Source organism: Passer montanus, unplaced genomic scaffold, assembly GCF_014805655.1.
Source record: "Passer montanus isolate IOZ18808 unplaced genomic scaffold, ASM1480565v1 scaffold41, whole genome shotgun sequence".
In the NCBI taxonomy this organism is placed as follows: Eukaryota; Metazoa; Chordata; class Aves; order Passeriformes; family Passeridae; genus Passer; species Passer montanus.
In genome coordinates, this window is record NW_024368930.1 from 573,211 (window position 1) to 593,415 (window position 20,205).

Here is a 20,205-nt window from a genome sequence, read left to right on the forward strand (position 1 = left end):
AGAGCCCTGGGAGGGGACTCACTCTGTGTCTACAGGTCCTGCATGTTTTGTGTCAAAAGTGATTTGTGAAGTAGGTGTGAACAGGAGCTATGTTTTATCAACAAAGCAATTGCTGTCCTGATGAGGGATTGCAGAGATAACAGAAGCAGGAGAACATTCTTTTGCTTCTTACACTTCAGAGAATGCCCATAAAGACCACCAGCAGCAGCCTCTGACAGGAAGGAGATGTGAGAGAGTGTGGTGCACCAGGCCGAGCAGAACTTTCAGGTGATTATTTTTCTCTCTGCTCTGACTTTTCTGGGTACTGAACAGAATACTTACATAATTTCAGCTGTGAAACTTCTCTCTCCCAGCAGAAGCACCATGGACAAGGTAATGGAGCCTCCCAAAAACTCCAGGTCCTCCTGCTTGTATTCCCAACAATCTGCTAAATGGCTCTGGGCAGAGGTGTCTGGCTAGCTGCAGCAAGGGCTACCGAGCAGAGCAGGACCCAGCAGAGGCACCATGGACAAGGTAATGGAGCCTCCCAAAAACTCCAGGTCCTCCTGCTTGTATTCCCAACAATCTGCTAAATGCTCTGAGCAGAGGTGTCTGGCTAGCTGCGGCAAGGGCTACCGAGCAGAGCAGGCTGGAGGCCAGCAAGAGCAGCTGGGAAATACGTGTGCACACTGGCACACACTTTGGGGTGCCACCCCACGTGCCTCCCTGTGTCCCAGCCGCCTTTGCCAGGTCGTCCCATTACTGGCAAAGGGCAGAGAAGACCAGCATCCTTCTTGGAAGGGTCCCGCATTTCCTCCCGTGAGGGCTGGAAATTCTGGAGGCAGCTTGAGAGCAAAATGCTTGTGTGAGCGAGAGGTGGCAAGTCCTGGGAGTGCCCAGCAGCTCCAGGCTACTGCCTGAGCGAGAAATGCAGTTGTTTGTACAGTTGCTTTCTTTTCCAATTGCCATTTGTTTGTAGACATGTCACAGCAGATGCACCTCACCAGTACAACAGATACTTGGACTCATTTGCAGCTGGCACCAGTAAAAGTAATCCAGCTAACCAAACACTCTGTTTATCAGAGTTGTCATAAAGATTTGTTAATTCCCATTGACAGAAGGGCTTTCAGGATAGTCTGTAATAAGGAAAGAGGAAGAACTTTTAATTTATAGAGCAAAAAGAATGTAATCCAGAGAATACTGAACCCTGCCCTTAACAAACAGGTGTTCAGCATTCGAAGGAAGGCCGGGCAGAGGGCAGGCCAGGAGGAGGTGAGCTGTGCAGGGAGGCAGGCAGGGCTCAGGCCAGGCCAAGCTTTCTGCAGATGGTGTTGGGGTTTCACCTCCCGCTGACGAACGGCTCCTGTTGGGCAGCAGCTGCCGCCTGCCCACCAAGGGCAAACGTGGACACACCACTCACAGCTCCCTGCAGCACATGGGCCCGTGTCCAAGGAATCTGGTGGCAACCAGGTCCCAAACAGAAAAGGAGGTGGCTGTGCTCACAGTCCAGTGGGGACTGCCAGAGGAAGCTGCAGATACTAGAAGTTTCCATGACTTTTATATACTGAGGAGCAGCTGGAGAGGCTTCTGGGAGCCAGGCTTACCCTGCCCTTTGCCTCCTCAGAGGCCTCTTTACAGCCTCTACTGGCTTTGGGTATGGGAAAGGGGGACACTTGGTTGTTTAAATTCTAATTCTGGCCTGGCCATAATTGATTGTTCCATTCTTCTTTTTTTTTTTTTTCCTTAATTTACAAATGATGCTTTCCATTGCTCTTGTCTTCTTTCCCTGTCATTCCCCTACACACACACATACATGCAATGTGCCATCAAATTCTGGGATGGATACACATGCACCAAATACATAAATACACTCCAGAAACCACACCTGGGGCAGGGTGGGGGAGGCTCAAACTTGCAATGCTGGTTTGAATGAAGCATTGAACAGCTCTTTGAAAAAGAAAGTAGATTGGCTTGAGGAAGACATTCAGGAAGAAATGGAAAAGGATGGTACTTAGTCATCACTGCCTTCTCACATCTCATGTGGTGAGCATGCAGAAGCCCTTGGCCACTGCTGGGAAGAACACTCAGGGCCTGCAGTACCCCCTGGCCTGTGCAGGGTGGCTGTGTCCCTGGGATTGGCAGGAGACAGGAGCGTGGAGCTGCCCCGTGCTGGGCTGGCTGGCTGCCTGCAGGGCACAGAATGGGCAGATAAGTAAGTGGTGTCAGTGAGAGCCATGCTCACTTTGTCTGTAAACAAACAGAAACCTCTTTACTGGGAGACGGGGGTAAAAAAGTGGGAGCAGGTTTCCCCAGTGTGTTTGGATTCAAGATAAAGTGTTGGTCAGAAAGCAGGTGGAAGAGACCCTGTGAGATGCTTCCCAGCTCACCCGTTGACTTGCTGTCTGTTCTGGGCCCATTTCTCCAGCCTCTCTGTGCCTCAGTTTAGGCATTTGTAAAACAGCAAGAGCCTCCTGCCGAAGCCTGTCACTAAACATAGCCCATTTGTGCTGGGAGAGTCACATCGTGAGACAGAAGGCCCATCACACACTGCTGGGAGAGGGGACTCGATGAGTCACGCACAGCACCAGCTCTGAAATTCATGAAATGCCTGAGTTCACAGTCAAAAAAATTCAGTGTTTAAAACCAAAAGCAAGAGAGGAAAATTCCTCTATGTCCTGGCTCTGGGGTAGCACCTCCTGGCCATACCTGTCAGTGCCTGAACCACGCAGCCAGCAGAGCCTGTCTGTTGGTAAACCAGCGAGCTCTGTGCATGGGGACAGTCCTGTGTCTGGCAGAGCAGTTGTTGGTGTGTGGCAGGGCACAAGCCAGCATGAACAAACCTCTGCTGCCAAAAATGAAGACCTGAGGTTGGGGTCAGGAGAGCTGCATTTCCCTGAAAAGCAATCAGGGCTGGAGAAGTTGGCATTGCTCCTCAGCGAGGTGCTGCACCCCATGCCCACCCAAGGCAACAGAGGAGCTCACTCTCCGCAGGTTGTGCATTGAGCCACTCAGCCATCAGTGCCAGCAGGTGACGTGGCAGAGTCCCTGGGGACACTCCCTCCAGTGCCCTTTGGGTCCCTGTTTCCAAGAGCTGATCTCCTTTGCGTTTCAGGTGAATCACAGCCTTTGGTGCCTGGCTACAGCAGCACATCTTGCTGGGCACTGGCTGCAGCCATGCAATGTGATTCCCATTGTCACTGCTTCCTCCTGGACAAACTCCAGATTGAGCATGTCAAAACCAGACGAAACATGCAATGAAAAGCAAACAAGCCAAGCATCCAATAGTTTCAAACAACAGATAACAAAGCAACAGGAGAGAGATTATCTGTGGAGAACTAGTGCCTGGAATTTGCCTGCCTATGTATTTATTTATGTTTATACATGCAAGTCTGTGTATATATATGCACCCAGGCATATGCCTACTGCACATAGCTAGAGAACAGGAGAACAAAATGTTGTACATGCTAGGGCACTTAAAGAAATGGAAAAACAACTCTGTACAGTGAAGGGTCTAAAAGTATTTTCTAATACGTTATGCACTGGGGTCTAAGTAGGGGCTAAAAGCATTTCTTAGTCAGCCTAAGAGAATCTCTCACATCTATCCCAAAGCAATACAGCAAATCATATGCTGATGCTTTCCTTGCCTCCTTAGTGGCAGCTGAACCTTCACCTGTGTAATAAAGAAATGTCCTGAGTTTAATAACAAAGATCACTCATCTGCCCTGTGAAAGTACCACCAGTTCTCTCTTTTTCAGTCCCAGACAGAGTGGGGAGTGAGAGGAGATGATCCATTTGCACAGAGGTTGTTCTCTGGCCAATGCAGCTCTCCAGCACCCACATGCCAGCCTGCCAAGACCTTCAGCAGCTGTAATGGGCCAACCCTGGGTCATGCTGAAGCCCCAAAAGGCAGCTCTTTTGTAAGCCCTGCTGCTACTGTGGTGCCATAGCCATAGGCATTCCTTCCTCACACGCAGCCCACAGATATGGACATTTTAAGGCCTCTGCTGATCTTGGTGTTCTCAGTATTGCTGATTTTGTCTTTGAAAACACTGGCTCATTTTGGCCTATACTATTTTCCATGCCAGAATTGGGATCTGGCTTCAGGTAAGTTTAGAGCTGAATCACTCTCCACAACCCAGGAAATATTTTATCTTTACTATGAATCCAAGCTTGGAAGGGAACTGATGTATTTAAACACTTGTAGGATAGTTCTACAGTAAATCTGGTTGAAGCACTTCCACCTTCCCCACATCTGGCCACCTCCTCCCACTGTTGCTGCACCCCACTGCAGAAGAAGTTCAGCACTGGTCCAGAGAGAATTGACTCAAGGGTGACTTCAACGTGCCTGAGATCACCGTGTTTGAGGATAATCCAAAAGGCAAACCCACATGTCTTCAAGGCCAAAGACTGTCACAAGAGATAAACCAACTCCCTAGAGTAAATCTGGCATGCCCTTGGCCTTTAGAGCTGACAGACTTTACTCCTGAGCAAGAACAAAGTCCTAGGCTGTAAATTAGCACCTTCCTCAACAATTCCAGCACAAGGTTACTGCTGGTCACTAATGCATCTGTGCCTGTCCTGGATGTTCTACACAGCTATCTATTTAGGCTGCTCTGCATAATTTAAGAATTAAAATTAAACACTATGTTACCTACAGCCACATCATCTTAGATGAGCTTAAACAACTGTGAAATTCCTGTGATCTATTAAAAGCAACATTCAGTGAATGCATTAATCAACAGATGCTCAGTAGCTGTGCATCAGAAAACCACAAGTGAGAAGCAGCCTGAACAGCCTCCTGCCGAAATTACTACTTTCCTTGTGACCAAGTCCTTGAAACAGCAAGTGCGCCGTGATGCTGGAGTGGTGTTTGGCTCGGTTACCTCAGTGGCAGAAACACGACTGGCCCCTCTCACTGGAAACAACAGGTCAAACAAGCAGTGGTATTTCCTGCTGATGAGTCAGAGATGAGACATGAAAATCACCATCTCTTCACACAGAACACTCGAGACGTTATAATTTGGTATCACCTGTGATTGCTTCACCCACAGTGTGCTGTGCTGAGCGTGTGTGTGTGCAGCACTGCAACGCAGTGGGAAGAAGACAGTTCAGAGTAGCTGACCGACTGCTACGTGTGCTTGCTGCAATTTCCTGATCTCACACAGTAGCCTGACCCAGCAGCTCTTCTTGCCTCCAGCTGCTCTGATGCTCCCCCCTCTGATGCTCCCTGGGACCCTTGTTCTCCACCTACCCTTTTCCCTTTTCCTGTTTTTTTTTTTTTCCCTTTACATCCTGGCCTTTGTGAGGTTCAGTCCTGGGTTTGTGTTTATGTTGCCAGGCCTCTGCTTTCCTGGCTAAATCTTCCTCCCTTCCACATCCCTTCCTGAATCCTTCCCATGGCTCCCAAACCCCATCTGTGGTTTCCTTTTGGCCAGGGCCAGCAGGCACAGTGAGGACAAGGTCAGTCACCTCCTGAAGACTTACATCTGTACTCATCCCTTTTCTGCACCAGTCCCTCATGATTAAAAACACATGACAGCTAAAAGGCCAGTAAAGCAAAACAAGTGTGGAGCTTTCTGATCACACCAGTTGAAAGATTCAAGGAACAAAAACAACCCAAAAAATGAGGCTGAGGCCAAGGCCAAAACCAAAAAAAAGCCCAAACAAAATAAAAGCAAAGAAATATCAAAGAAAAAGCAAACCAGTACAATTTCTGGCCTTCTTTCTTAGGCCAGATGATCTACTCATTATGCCAAACACAATTCACATGACTAGGAAAGAGAGTTTTAAGATTTTCCTTGTTTTGCACCGGCCTGCTACAGAACTGAACATTGCTCTGGTGACAAGGGCAGGAGCCCTTCGCCACTGGTGAAGACCACACAGGACTCCAGCCATGCCCTTTTCCCTGAGCAGTTGACTTTTCCATCGTTGTCTGACTGGATTTTAAACCACCAGGAATGGACCCAGCTACTCCTGCCTCAGATCAGTGTGGGCACAGCTGTAAGGGAAGAGGAGCAGACACCTGCCATGGCACCAGCTATGAAGTGCAACTGAGGGGCTCCCAGCTGCACAACAGAAAGGGTTCTTCACCCTGAGAGCGGTGCAGCATGAGGACAGGTCTCCCAGAGCAGCTCCATCCATAGAGACATTCCATTCCTCAGACATTTTCAAAATTTCTCTGGACAAGACCCCAAGCAACCTCCTCTGACCTTGAAGCTGGACCTGCTCTAAACAGAGGATGGGCTGGAGCTCTCCAGAGGTGCTTTCAATGACATTTTTCTCTGATTTTTGGGAGGACAGGATAATGACCTGCCAAAGAGGACTGGGCTGCACAGCTGGGGAGCTTCTTCCTGTCCTGTGACCCAGAGCATGAGGCGTACGGCACAGAGGAGAGAGGCACATGGCCCCCGCTGTCCCTCTCTGCCACAATCACACTGACTCTCTCTCAATCCCTGTCAACAGAACTTCTGGCTTTTTCATTGTTCTTCCCAGAAAAGCAAACAAAACCTCCAAAAGTTATTATGAGCTAAGACCATGCAAGTTTGCGGAAGACTAATTTCTTCTTAGAGGCATTCTCAAGGGAAACACTGATGATTCACCTTTTAGTGACCAGCCACTTCCAGCCATCCTTGGCAAACTCTGAATTTTAGTTTTCACAGAAAAAAGGAAGACAGTATTCACAAGGAAATTGCTTGTGTTTCATCAGCTTAAGTACATCTCATTCTGGATCAAGCTTCATTATTTATGGATGAATTGTTGTTCAAAATCTCTACTCCAGTGTATAATGAAAACTGAGATCAAAAAGCAGAAGTGCCTGAGTTTCTGACGTGTTGGAGGCCAGCAGTCCCACTGTTTCCAAGTGGAGGAAGATGTGCACATCTCTCTGGAAATCAGCTTGCACCGCTTTGGAAAGTGCCAGTCTCATTTTTCACTGGCACCTGTGAGCTCTGAATCACCCCATGAGCTGTGCCTCGGCTGAAGCCACGCACTCTGTCCCAAATGCTACTGGGATGCAGAGAATGGGTTAAAGCAGACGGGATTAGCAAACTGCAGATCATCGGAAATTAGCCAGTGTGGAAAAAAACCCTTGGTCAGAACTACGGTAAGACTATCTAAGTAGGTCACAACAAAACCACATCAGATGAGCACAGGAGGTGTAGGTTCAGTCTGTCAACATGAAACCAGACATTCTCCAGCTCTGCCCTGCCAGTAACACGGAGAGGAACGGCTACTGTCCTAGTCACTGGGTTTTACAATTCAGGCATCTTCATACCTACTCAGATGGCTTTCACTTTTAAGTAAATGAGTGTCAGTGTCATAAATCTGAAATTTCATTTGATTAAGTTCACAGCTGATATTTCAGAGGGCCTTTTAAACAACCTGAGGTACCCAACAAGTGTATTTTACAGCTCCCCTTTTATTTCCTGAGCTAGTCAAACCAGAAATCAAAGAAATGCATGTGATGCTGTTGTACACTGTGCCATGTCCCTGCCAGCCCAGCATCTCAAACTTGCACTGGATGGATGGATGGATGGATGGATGGATGGATGGATGGATGGGTGGATATCCTCAACTTTGTAAGCAGAAAGGTGCTAATTAGCCTTATTTTCCAGGATGCGCAGGAGGCTTTAGAGACCCAACCCCAGCAGCAGCCTGGGCCAGGAGGGCATTTGAACTTAGACCAGATAAAGCTGGTCTAAATTTTATTGTAATTTGCTGATTGAAATTGCTAATTAATTACTCACTGCTATTTGAATTCAAGTGCATTTTTATTCTGGTTTTGAGGCAGTGGCTTTCTGATTCAGCTCAGTGGGACGTGTCAGCTGTTGGTGCTGCAGGGCCAGGCTGTGGCTGGGTGGGAGCTGTGGACCTGCTGTGCCCTGCACAGGTGAGCTCAGCCAGCAGGAAGGGTTCTGGGAGCTGCAGGTGAACGTGTCAGATTGGAACAGGAGGATCCGCTTCTGCCCGGGCATGGCAGAGCAGGCCTGGCATGGCGCTGCAGCACACTTGGCAGGCATGTCACCCTGGTGCCACAGCAGCCTGGGAGCCAGCCTGGGCACCCTGAGCGCAGCCGTGGCTCTGGGGACGGGGAGCAGTGCTGGCTCTGAGGGACAGGACACGATGGCAGCTCTGGGGATGGGGAGCGATGGCAGCTCTGAGGGACAGGACACGATGGCGGCTCTGGGGACAAAGAACAGTGGTGGCTCTGAGGGACAGGACACGATGGTGGCTCTGAGGACAGGACATGATGGCAGCTCTGAGGGACAGGACACGATGGCGGCTGTGAAGACAAGGGGTGATGGTGGCTCTGAGGACAGGGAGTGATGGCAGCTCTGAGGGATAGGACAAGATGGTGGCTGTAGGGACAAGGAACGAGGGCAGTTCTGAGGGACAGAACACAGTGGTGGCCCTGAAGACAAGGGGCGATGGTGGCTCTGAGGGACAGAACATGATGGTGGCTCTGAGGACAGGACACGATGGCGGCTCTGAGGGACAGGACACGATGGCGGCTCTGAGGGACAGGGAGCGATGGTGACTCTGAGGACAGGGAGCGATGGTGGCTCTGAGCACAGAACACGATGGTGGCTCTGAGGGCAGAACACGATGGTGGCTCTGAGGACAGGACACGATGGTGGCTCTGAGGACAGGGAGCGATGGTGGCTCTGAGGACAGGACACGATGGAAGCTCTGAGGGACAGGACACGATGGAAGCTCTGAGGGACAGGACACGATGGCGGCTCTGAGGGACAGGACACGAGGGTGGCTCTGAGGGACAGGACACGATGGAAGATCTGAGGGACAGAACACGATGGCGGCTCTGAGGACAGGACACGAGGGTGGCTCTGAGGACAAGGGGCCATGGCAGCCGCTGCCCCCGCCGGCAGGGGGCGCCCCCGGCGCCGCCGGCCCGCTGTCACGTGAGGCGCCGGTGGCGTCTCTTCTGTGCTCAGAATAGAGCTCGTGCCGTGCCGTGCCGTGCCGTGCCGTGCCGTGCCGTGCCGTGCCGTGCCGTGCCGTGCCGTGCCGTGCCGTGCCGTGCCGGCCGGGGGTGCCTGTCCGCCAGCAGCGGCTCGCGGTGCGCTGCGGGCGGCCCGAGGGCCCCGCGCGGTGCCCAGGGCTCGGCGATGGAGGCGCGGGCCGCGGTGCAGGGACCGGCAGCGGGGCTGTTCCCCTGCACACCGGGGCTGGTCCCGTGCACACCGGGGCTGTTCCCGTGCACACCGGGGCTGTTCCCCTGCACACCGGGGCTGCTGCCGTGCCCTCGGTGTCGTCCGCCAGCAGCGGCTCGCGGTGCGCTGCGGGCGGCCCGAGGGCCCCGCGCGGTGCCCAGGGCTCGGCGATGGAGGCGCGGGCCGCGGTGCAGGGACCGGCAGCGGGGCTGTTCCCCTGCACACCGGGGCTGGTCCCGTGCACACCGGGGCTGTTCCCGTGCCCTCGGTGTCAGCCTGTGCAGCAATTGCCGGCTCCGTGCACAGGAGCTTCCAGCGTGTCCGATCAGACTGCTTTGGGAGCAGCGCCGCAAGGAGCTGGTCACCGGGGTCGGGAGTTCAGCCTGTCTGGGGTGGGGTGGTGTGTGCTCATCTCTGGTGGGCTTTGTCCTGCTGCTCCCATCCCCTGTCATTATATTATGTTAACCAGTATACTTATATTATATTATATTATATTATATTATATTATATTATATTATATTATATATTATATTATCCAGTATACTTATATTATATTATATTATATTATATTATATTATATTATATTATATTATATTATATTATATTATATTATCCAGTATACTCATATTATATTATGTTATCCAGTATCATTATATCATATCATATTATATTATCCAGTATCATCACATACTATTATATTGTCCTGCCAGGTCTGCAAATGCCACCCATGAAGTCATCAATGCCACCCTCCACACTCTGCTGGCTGCCACGACCAAGCTGGTGGCACCCACGCCTCCCAAGCCCATCCTTCCCGTTCAGACTGGCGTCCAGGCACAGCAAGAGGAGCAGTCCAGTGGCATGACGATTTTTTTTAGTCTTCTTGTCATAGGTGAATGATGAACTGAAAGGCTGTTAATCTCTGCTAAGTGTAGTCTGTGTATGAGGACATTGGCCAGCTCAAAATCAGAATGCTTTATTTCTCCCCTGGTTCTGTCTGAGAAGTGGGATTTTGCAGAGGCACAGGGATTTATGACATTTATGGTGATGGAAGCCACTGCTTACACTGATGCTTCTTGGTTTATTGCCAAAGTGAAGTCTACTGAATCATTAGGAGAAGTTTGCTTGTGTATTTTTAAAATACTACTTTAAGGTATATTTTACTCTTTTCCAACAGTCCTGAATCTCCATTCTTTCCCCTTCACAGCTATTTGCATCATATTGGTGCATTTGCTGATAGAATACCGGCTTCATTTCTTACCAGAGAGCGTGGCTGTTGTTTCCTTAGGTGAGTAGCCATGACATTTTAATGCTGGATTTGTGCTCATCCAGGGACTGTCAGTAGTGTGCACTGGAGATAATGCTGTGCTGTGTGTTAGCCATCACTGGAGACACGGCAGACTGGATGCAGTGAAGAAAACAAGTAATTCACAGAGCTAAATTGATTGAAGAAATACAGAAGTGAGCACACACGCAGAGACTGGCCCAGCAAAATGACACCTGTGGGCATGTCACTGCCTGAGCACTTTGGTTTGCATCCTCAGGGGAGGACAAGATGTGCAGCACTCCCTGCTCATGAGGCTCCAGCCTTTGAGGTGGTACATGTGTTTATATTGATGTTAGCAGATTTATGTCTGAATTTGGGATTTTAATGTAGCTGCAACTGTCCCAAAAACTCACCTGGACTGCCAGATCCTGAGCTGTCCCAGAAGTACCATACAGGAGCTCTTCCTATGGCTAGAGTTACAAGAGTGTCACCCTTCGTGGAGATCAAATGTGTACTTAATTTGGAATAAATTTGGAGTATTTCTGAGCCTATAGTTTTATGCCAGGGTAATTTAATTTATTTGTATGCTGTTTCTCCTGATTTAAATTTGTAATTGAGGAGCAAATAGGAGCTCTTCCTATGGCTAGAGTTACAAGAGTGTCACCCTTCGTGGAGATCAAATGTGTACTTAATTTGGAATAAATTTGGAGTATTTCTGAGCCTATAGTTTTATGCCAGGGTAATTTAATTTATTTGTAATGCTGTTTCTCCTGATTTATAAATTTGTAATTGAGGAGCAAAACAGGCACAATGCATTCCTTATTTTGTCTACTTCAGTCTGATTTTAAAGAACCTGGTCTGAGTGTTTCCAGCACCAGTTTTTCAGCTGTGACTTGTCTGCAAGATTCTGTGATATTTTTGCTTCTCTTTCTGATGATACTTTCACTGACAGTTGTTCTAAAAATACAAGAAGAAGACAGGTGCTTAGTTATAATCCCGAGGCAGCTCAAAGGACTGTATTATTGGTTGAGCAGGTAGGGTTTTTGATTTTGTGCTAGGCTGGTACCTTCTCTCCTATTTCTTAACTGTATTTTTACACAGTTTCTCAGCTGGAGCAAGCGAGCTTCTTGGTGCTTGTCAGCAAGTTATGATTCTGGAAAGCAGGGATCTCCTTGCGTCTTGGGTGCTAGATTGAGAAAGGCTTAGAGCTGTTACTTGGCAGGAAGAGAAGCATGTTTTCCAGCAGGGTGACTCCCTGGATTTGTAGATAACTGTGTGTGCTGGAGACCACATCATGTTTCTCACATGGCAGATTTTGGAGCTTCAAGCAGCATTTACTTGCAAAGCCCTAAGTGAGTTTCAGTATTTCTGTTCAACAGAAAAGCAAACAGGTGGGTGAGGATCCTGTCCTGGTGCTGGTGCTGCACACACCCCTGATCTTTGTAGCAGCATCATCCATCAGAGTTTTGTGCCTTTATGGCTCTGAGCTGACACGGATCAGAGCGGCTGCAGATCGTCCTGGCTCACGTTGTCACCCTCACAGGAGCCACCCAGTGCTTGGCTCACTGCTGACACACCACTCTTTCCTTCCCTCCTTACATTATTGCTGTGGACAGGTGAGGTGTCTTGTGGGTGTATCTCTCAGTGTCCTGAAAGGTGCCAAAAGGACATCACTGTCCCTTCAGTATCCTCCTCCTTTCTACACAAAACCCCAAGTACAGGGTGTTGATTTGTTTCAGATCAGGTTACTTACCATGGCTGTTAAACAGCTAATCTAAATTTAAATATAATCCCCAATATAAAATGCAGCAGTGTAGTGATTGCTCTTGCTGGCATAGTTTTGGATTGTTTTGCAATCATTCTGTGTATCCTGGGCAGTGCAGAGCAGAAGTGTTGGGCCAGCTTGTGCAGAGCTGTGCAGAGCAGCAGAGGCACAGACATTCTCCTCTTTCTGTTCCTTGTTACTGGCATCTCAGCTGCAGGAGAAGGGTTTTAGCTGTTGGATTTAGTATTGGTGTGTGCTGTGCTCCTGTGAGCCCCAACAAAATCCCGTTCAAGGAACAGGAAAGCTTTGCTGCTGCTCTCAGGGTGGGTCAGGAGGAGCAGTGCTGCATCTCTCGTGTTCTGCTCAGAGGCTGTGCAGGCAGTGCTCAGCTGGGCTTTGGGGTGGACCTCAGCAGTCTGTCCCCAGTGAGGGATGGGAGAGCAGCAGCTGCAGTTGCTGTGAGTCAGCAGGGTGTTAGAGCCAGGAGCAGCCCGGGTAACTGATGTCCCGTGTCATTCCAGCCTTGTGGAGTTAGTTTGTAGGCTCAGTGATGTTTGCAGTACTCTGAGCCCTGTGACAGTGCAGCACCTGTGTGATCCCTGCAGCTGCCAGCTCAGTGCTGGTAATGCTCTGCACAGCTGCAAGAGCACAGCTTGAGCTTCAAGTATCCAGTTTTGCCAGCAGTGCCAGAAGTGAGGTGTGTCCTGTTTAGACTTGTAAATTAAGTAAATCCTCTCAGGAAGTTATTGAAGGCTAATAAAAGTGGCAGCAGAGAGGAGAGGTATGATTTTCACAAGTGTTTTCCTCCCATTGTCTAAGCTGCTCGGAAGTTTCTGGTTTATGTTTTCTAGAGGGTGTGTTTCTCCTGATGGACAGGGTGGGAGTGCATTCTCTGAGGCTGGATTTTGATCCTCATCCTTATAAGTTGCTGGAATTTTGTTGGTAAAAATAGTTTCCAAAAGTGTTTTTTCTCTTTGATTTGTTACTGAGTTTTAACATGTTCTCAGGAAAACGAAAGGTTAGTTGCAATAAGAAAATGCCTATAAAATTTTCAAAAAAAAGGAAGTATAGATTAACTGTTACAGATTACTCTTCTAATGAGCCCCTTGACAAAACTGACCTGTCTGATTTAGTGGGAACAGCTGATCTAGACCTGCATTCATTCATTTAGTAATAAAGAAAGAGTAGTTTGTAAGTGTATGTGGCATGTGAGTGGCTGTGTCTGCATTCTGTCCTTCAAGGGGCAGCAGACCTTTGATGTTCCTTCATTTATGTTTTCCTTTCCATAGAAACCATTTGATGGAACAATTATTTCTACCCTCTGGGACTGATGCCTTCCCAGATTTTTGTATAAAGGAAGGCTTAGGCCTCATGGCTTTGTGTGTGTGACACATCCATCAGCAGCAATCCATGTGATTCTGTTTGTGAGACTCTTTTGTTAGCTACAGCATGAGAGGAGGTCTCATGAGTTACAGAAAAGGACACTTAAAATGAGTTACAGGAAGGCGTACTTCAGGCTTCTCAGACACTCTGTACCTTTCATTTGGAGTATTTGGCTTCTGTCCCAGTGTTTGACTGTGAAGTCTCCATTCTGCAAATTATAAAACACAACTATGCAGCAGCACAGATCTGAAATCTGGCTGAAGACAAATTCCCTATAACTGCTTGAAAACAATTAATGGCGGTTCATGGGTTATCTTCATGTCTTCCAGAAGAAATCTTGTTACAGTTTTGTGTTTGAAGATATATATGGGAGGAAAGAGTGGTGTAACCTTTAACCACTGAGTTTGCAGCAGCCTTGATAAAATTCTATCTTCTGTATTCACATTATTTCTACATGACTTAAACAGTGTGTAATTCATTTGGAAAATAGTTCTGACAGGATCTCCACCCTGGTCAGAGTTTGTTGCCTTCTTCGTTGCCAGAAAGTGCTGTGATTTCATTCAAACAAAATTCACTTCTGTGGAGAAGACTGATTTCATTTAAGCTGCTTTAACTGCAAATAATATTGAAGTGACATGAAGCACAGATGCCTAACTCATAACTTCCTGATTCTTCAGCAAGAAAGGTGAAATTTTGTTTGAGTGCAGCTTAGATGTGTTTTTGAGTAGTTAAGCCTGTTATCTTTCTGAACCAGTGAGCATCACACTCTCAGTAGTTCTGTTTGGGGCTGGGATATCCCAGGAGACAATCTGTTGTGCAGGGAAGCTCTGCAGTTATGTAACATATTGGAAACTGGGTATTTGGGGATTAAACCCAAAACCACTCAGTGTTTTCATGGTTTAGGAATGGAACTAACTTGCTGCACTATGTTTTGCCTTGTTTTCACTTCTCAAACTTGCAGAGCTGATAAACAGTGACACATTTTGTTGCTATTTCAGAATGTTTTCTTATTCTCTCCTAGGTATCCTTATGGGAGCTTTTATAAAAATCATAGAGGCTCAAAAGCTGGCCAACTGGAAGGTATAGTTGTAACAATTAATTTTTAATTGTAGAAAAATCCCTAAATCTTACGAAAAAGGCTTTGTAATACTTGTTCATTCAGGTTCACCACCACGACCTTGTGCTTGTGGTAGTTCTTGGCTAGCACAGCTGATAGGGTCCTCATGTTTCATTTTCCTCTGCTTCCATGCAGTACAAACACAGTCCTTCCTTTCCATTGTTCTCAGTTCCTTGCCAGCTCTGGTTTCAGGGGCTTCTGTGGAGTGCAGTGGCTCAGCCCCGTGGGTTTGTTCAGGTGCAGTGGCTGTGCTGACAGGAGCAGGCAGTGTTGACTCACAGGCTCTGCGTGCACGCTGCAGCCTTGCAGTCCAAAGGATGAGTTTTGTTTTCTAAGCCCCCCAAATCCTTTAAGATGATTATTACTGGTACAAGCAGGCATGAGACTTTAAAGAGATGAGTACCTCTGTTTTGAAAGCTGGTGTTAGAACAGAACAGTCCATCAGCTATTTACCCTGGGTTTAAACAAGTTAATGGGTGTTTGTGGAGGTGACAGTTCCTGCGTGACCAGGAGGGGGAAACAGGTGGGTAAAGAGGCTGGCCCCTCAGCTGGGCTTCATTTGCCTTCTGTGCCTACTCTGCCAGCAGAAAACCAGGGTGCCAGGCTGGGGGTGCAGCATGAGCAGTGTTAGCCAGGGATGAGATAAGTGACAAAGACTGAGGACACAAAAAAATAGCATCTTACCTCATGTGGGTTCCATTTATATCACTGTGATGGCAAAAAGGAGCCATCAGAACAGAGCCATTCAAGTCAGGCAGGGATCACATTTGCTGAGAAGATTCCAGCCTCAGGCCCCTCAGGTGGTGTGTCCCCTGAGCTGGTCACCTGAGGGGCCCTGGGCTGATGATGTGATTTTCTTGTCAGGTGATGAGTTTTCCAGTGGAACTGCTTGGTCCCAGTGAAGCTGCTCTGTTCAAACAGGGGCCAAGGGGTCACGGTTCCTTGGCAGTCCTTACAGATTTCCAGACTCTCAGATAAAGTGGGAATACTTTTCGTGGAACCAGGAAGATTTTTCCTTTACCATAAATAACCTGTTTTCTATGCGGCTTTTTTGGAGACAGTAATTTAAAATAAATAACTCCTAGTTTTGTATCACTGGGTTGAGAAAGAGCAATAGAAGTAGCAGCCCTGGAATAGTCTACTGTTCTTCAGTCTTCGACTTCATCATAAGAAGGGAGAAAGATTTTTTCATTTCCCGTCATTTTTTAATAGCTTTATAGTTTTTCTTTTGGAAGATTTGATGTTATTTCAATAATGATGATATCCCTGAAATTATAATGATTTTTTTTTTCAGGAAGAAGAAATGTTTCGTCCAAATATGTTTTTTCTGCTTTTACTTCCACCTATTATATTTGAATCTGGGTATTCACTGCACAAGGTCAGTCCCTGCCAGACACTCATTTTGGATGTTGAGGTTTTGTTTGGAACAGATTCTGCTTTTAGTTATCTCCGTGAAGCTTAGGATAATTGCATTAAATTCCATTATATTAATCATTAGGGAATTGAGAGTGCAAAATTTAAACCTCTTCAACCCAGAGTGCAGGGGGTGTAGCTGGTTGCTGATACCTGAGTGCTGGCAAGGTGTCAGGTGCAGCACAGACAAGGTTTTCCTTGGCTGGAGAGCTTTCTTACCTCACAGAGCTGTACAAGGGCTGCTGTGAAGGAGGAGAAGTGGGAAGGTGTGAGATCAGAACTGGGAAAGTGGGGTCACTCCACAGCTAAAGAAGAGGAAATTGTGTGTGAGGTTGTGACCCTTGCCTGGGGCCCGTGTTTCCATGGGCATTTCTCACAGCTCTTGTCCTGCCTGAGGGGCTTTGGTGCTCCCTAGTGCAGCCCTTCTGCTCCAGCTGTGCTGCAGGACAGGGAGGAGTGGCCATGGTGGCACCAGGAGCTGCTACCAGCGCTGCAGACCTTTTCATACAAAATCACAAACAGTGGGCTAGCAACTGGGAAGTGTACAAGCCTTTTTAATGTGCCATGTCTCCAGCAGAGGGATTAACTTGCACTTTTGCCAGGTGGGGAACATGTCTGAGTGCTGGTGAATATCCAGCTGTTTGCCTGAGGATTGGGTTCTTGTTATGGAGCCAGACTGGGAATCAGTCCTGGGAATCAGAGGAATTGCTGTTGTCCTCAGGAGAGCAGCAGTCTCTCTAGGCAGATGGTGTGGATGTGTGTCCTGGGGTACCTGGAACCAAACTGAGCCTTTCTAATCAGAAACCCAGTTGTGAGTTAGAATCTAATTAAACGGAAACCCAAACATGAGTCTTCCCTCAGGCCATTTGTACTAATTTACTTATTTTATTGCTGTGTTCCAGGGTAATTTTTTTCAGAACATTGGTTCCATCATTCTGTTCTCAGTGTTTGGCACTGCAATCTCAGCTTTCATTGTAGGTGGAGGAATCTATTTCCTGGGCCGGGTAAGAATTACTGCTTTGAAGCACTTAAGTTTATCTGGCTTGTTTGAAAGTCCCTTTTCTTTCAAGAGCAGACAAACAGAGTGCAAGTGAGTTCCTGGGTCACAAGGTGCAGTTCCCTGCTCTCACAAAGGCAGTGTTATGCTCCCTTCCATGGATATTGCTGGAGAGGCCCTGGAGCCTCCCTCCTGGGAGTGCTCAAGAGCTCTCTGGACACGGTCCTGGTGACGTGTCCCAAGGGCCCTGGGCAGCAGGAGGGGTGGGGTGGTGACCTCAGGGGTCCCTCCCAGCCTGAGCCACTCTGTGACACAGCATGTGTCATGGGAAAAGCAATTAAGACTTGCCTTTTACTTTTGCTGACTTCCCAGTCTTGGTGTTGGAAGGCTGTTCCAAAGCCTGTGTTCTCTAGAGCCATCTTATACTCTACAATATTTTTATATTTTTTTGCTTCTGTGAATTGGTGTTTCCCATTGGTTACATGTAGGCACAGATATTTATCTTTTCTCTCAGACTTCATTCTGGAAGGCCAAGCATTCTATATTTTCCTCTTTGCCACTCAGATTTCTCTTGCTCTGAATGTCTTGGTTACTCTGCTCACCTGACTCTGCTCTAGTTCCCTGATCTTGGGTGACCAGAATTGTGGCAGTAGATTACTGTTGGAGGGCAGTGTTAAACTGGACAGCATCACTACTGTGGATTTTTCTTAGTAATGAACTTGGGATTTGATGAATATTTGGTTTTTAAGAACAGAAGAACACCACAGTTAATTGTGATTATGTTCTACCTATTCTTTCAGGCTGATGTAATTTATAAACTCAACATGACAGACAGGTAAGCTCCTGGGGAAGTGGTGTAGTATATGAAATAAAGCTTTCTTCAGGATAGCTGCAGGTGGGAAATGCACTACAGCTGGCCATCTCTTTTGGTCAGTGTTCAGACTGCTGAGATTCAACACTGTATATGAAACTAAGAAATAGATGGAACACTTCTATACCGTATTTATAACACCCAAATTTCCAAACAGTGTTGTATTGTATTCCATTCTTTTTCATTCTAGTCTATTCTGTTCTGTGCTCAGTGATTTCTTTAGAGACATACTGGGTATTTTAACCAAACTGTAAGATTTGTAAACCTTGATTAGTTGGTATTATTAATATTTGTGATAAGGGTATAACTTCCTTGTCCACTTCCTCTCTTAAAAGACAGAATAAACTTTTCAGCATCAATAATGTAAATTTTTCAAGAACTTGGCAAGTGGCCAAGTTCTTGTGACTGGAAAGAAAGTACTTGTTTATCACTGTGTAGAAACTGTAGCACAAATGGGCTTTGTTACTGTTGTTCATGCAAGTTACTAGGTAGATGTTTTTCTTTCATCTAGTTTCCTCTTTTGTGTTCTCCCAGTTTTGCATTCGGCTCTTTAATATCTGCAGTTGACCCCGTGGCTACTATTGCCATTTTCAATGCCCTTAATGTGGATCCTGTGCTTAACATGTTGGTTTTTGGAGAAAGTATTCTCAACGATGCAGTCTCAATTGTCCTGACCAAGTAAGTGCATTGGACCCTCAGTGATTATGCAAACAGAAACTACATCATTTTCTGTTAGTTGTTTTCTATACAGTTGTTCTTCCATCTTCCTTTGGAGCACACTGTGTGTTTCAGGTGTGAGGCTGAATCTTGTGTGCTGCTTCTGTGTCAGAAGCAATCCACACCATGACCTGCAGGGGCAGGGGACAGTGAATGCCTCATTGCCCTGCCTCTGCCTTGTCTCAGTGCCCTGGAGAATTGATTCTCTCTGATTCCATTGATGACCTCTCTCCCCGTCGGAGGGTGCTGGCAGCAGAAGCCCCCCATGTCACCTGTCACAGCAATATTCACCCTCCCAGAGCTGCTGTGTCTGTGCCCCTGGCTTGTGCCCAGAGTGCCACTGGGGAGAATCCAGCATGTCCAGTGGGCTTGTGTTTATGTTGGGGCTGCAGGAAGAGGAACATCCAGGATCCTTATCTTTTGCCTGTGATAATTCTTTGGGGCTGAAAGAGTAAAGAATGGATAGATAGATCTTCATCTTCTTGCTGAAGCCAATAGATGTGACTGGGAATGTATGGAAGGAACAGCTGTGCCAAGGTAGTGAAGTCAGAGTAATTTTCTAATGCATTAATTGCTTTGATTACAGTTGTGGTGCTTTCAGGGAAGATACTGAAGGCTAAAAGCAGCCAAAAGAAACACGAGCTAGAATCTGTGTGTTCTTTGCACAGAATTCTCATGAACGATATTCCTGAAATTCAAAGAGGTTTCTCCCCTTTCCTGTTAAGAGCTGCTTTGTTTTCCTTCAGTGACCTTCTTGTCTCTCATCCACACCTAAATATTTGATGAGAGTTCTTCCTGTTCATTTATTCTTCTCAGAGGATCACATGAGTTTTTACCACTGTAAATTGTGTTTTCTTTTCCTTCTCAAAGTTTGAACCTTGTTTTCAGACACTGGCCATCAGCTTAGCCTATTTACGCCATTCTGGGATCCTTCAGAGGAGCAGTGCTGGATTTTTAGCAGAATTAGGTTTCCCTTTGGGGATTACACTGAGGCTTGATTTAACGTCTTTTGACATTTCTCCTGTTATATATATCGCAGTAAAAGCCTTTTAAGAGTGGTAGCAACAAAGAAATGGGAGTCTTTTTTGTTGTTATGCTCAAAAGATGTTTGATATTTTTGGATCCAGGCTTAGAATGTATAACCATTCCTTTTTATTTCTTTTAATTGTATCTAGCACAGCAGAAGGTTTGACAAGGGAAAATATGTCAGATGTAAGTGGATGGCAAACCTTCCTACAGGCACTGGGATACTTTCTCAAGATGTTCTTTGGCTCTGCAGCACTTGGCACACTTACTGGTCTTATTTCTGCATTAATATCCTTTTTTAATTTTGGTGATATATATGTATACATTGGTGAGCTGCAACATTCTAGTAGTATTTTTCTTCCCATCTTCTCCAGCATTTCATAGAGGATATTTCTTATTAGACATTATTTTGGTTTTATGTTAGTGTGCAAGGAAGTGTATTAAAAGTGGCATCAAATTTTTATGAACATAATTAAGGTCTGAAATGTTGTATAATAGCTTAT

General features: G+C 46.9%; 1 protein-coding gene across 1 annotated transcript in view; it reads left to right on the top strand.

Moving 5' to 3' along the window:
- SLC9A8 (solute carrier family 9 member A8) overlaps positions 1-20,205 on the top strand; it is a 37,532-nt gene that overhangs the window by 9,908 nt on the left and 7,419 nt on the right. Inside the window, exons 2-10 of the mRNA XM_039719113.1 lie at positions 9,259-9,518; positions 9,860-10,038; positions 10,354-10,434; positions 14,583-14,641; positions 15,973-16,056; positions 16,994-17,095; positions 17,889-17,923; positions 18,494-18,637; positions 19,852-19,990. Coding sequence (XP_039575047.1) covers positions 9,259-9,518; positions 9,860-10,038; positions 10,354-10,434; positions 14,583-14,641; positions 15,973-16,056; positions 16,994-17,095; positions 17,889-17,923; positions 18,494-18,637; positions 19,852-19,990 — 1,083 coding nt within the window. The remainder of the gene's footprint in view (positions 1-9,258; positions 9,519-9,859; positions 10,039-10,353; positions 10,435-14,582; positions 14,642-15,972; positions 16,057-16,993; positions 17,096-17,888; positions 17,924-18,493; positions 18,638-19,851; positions 19,991-20,205) is intronic.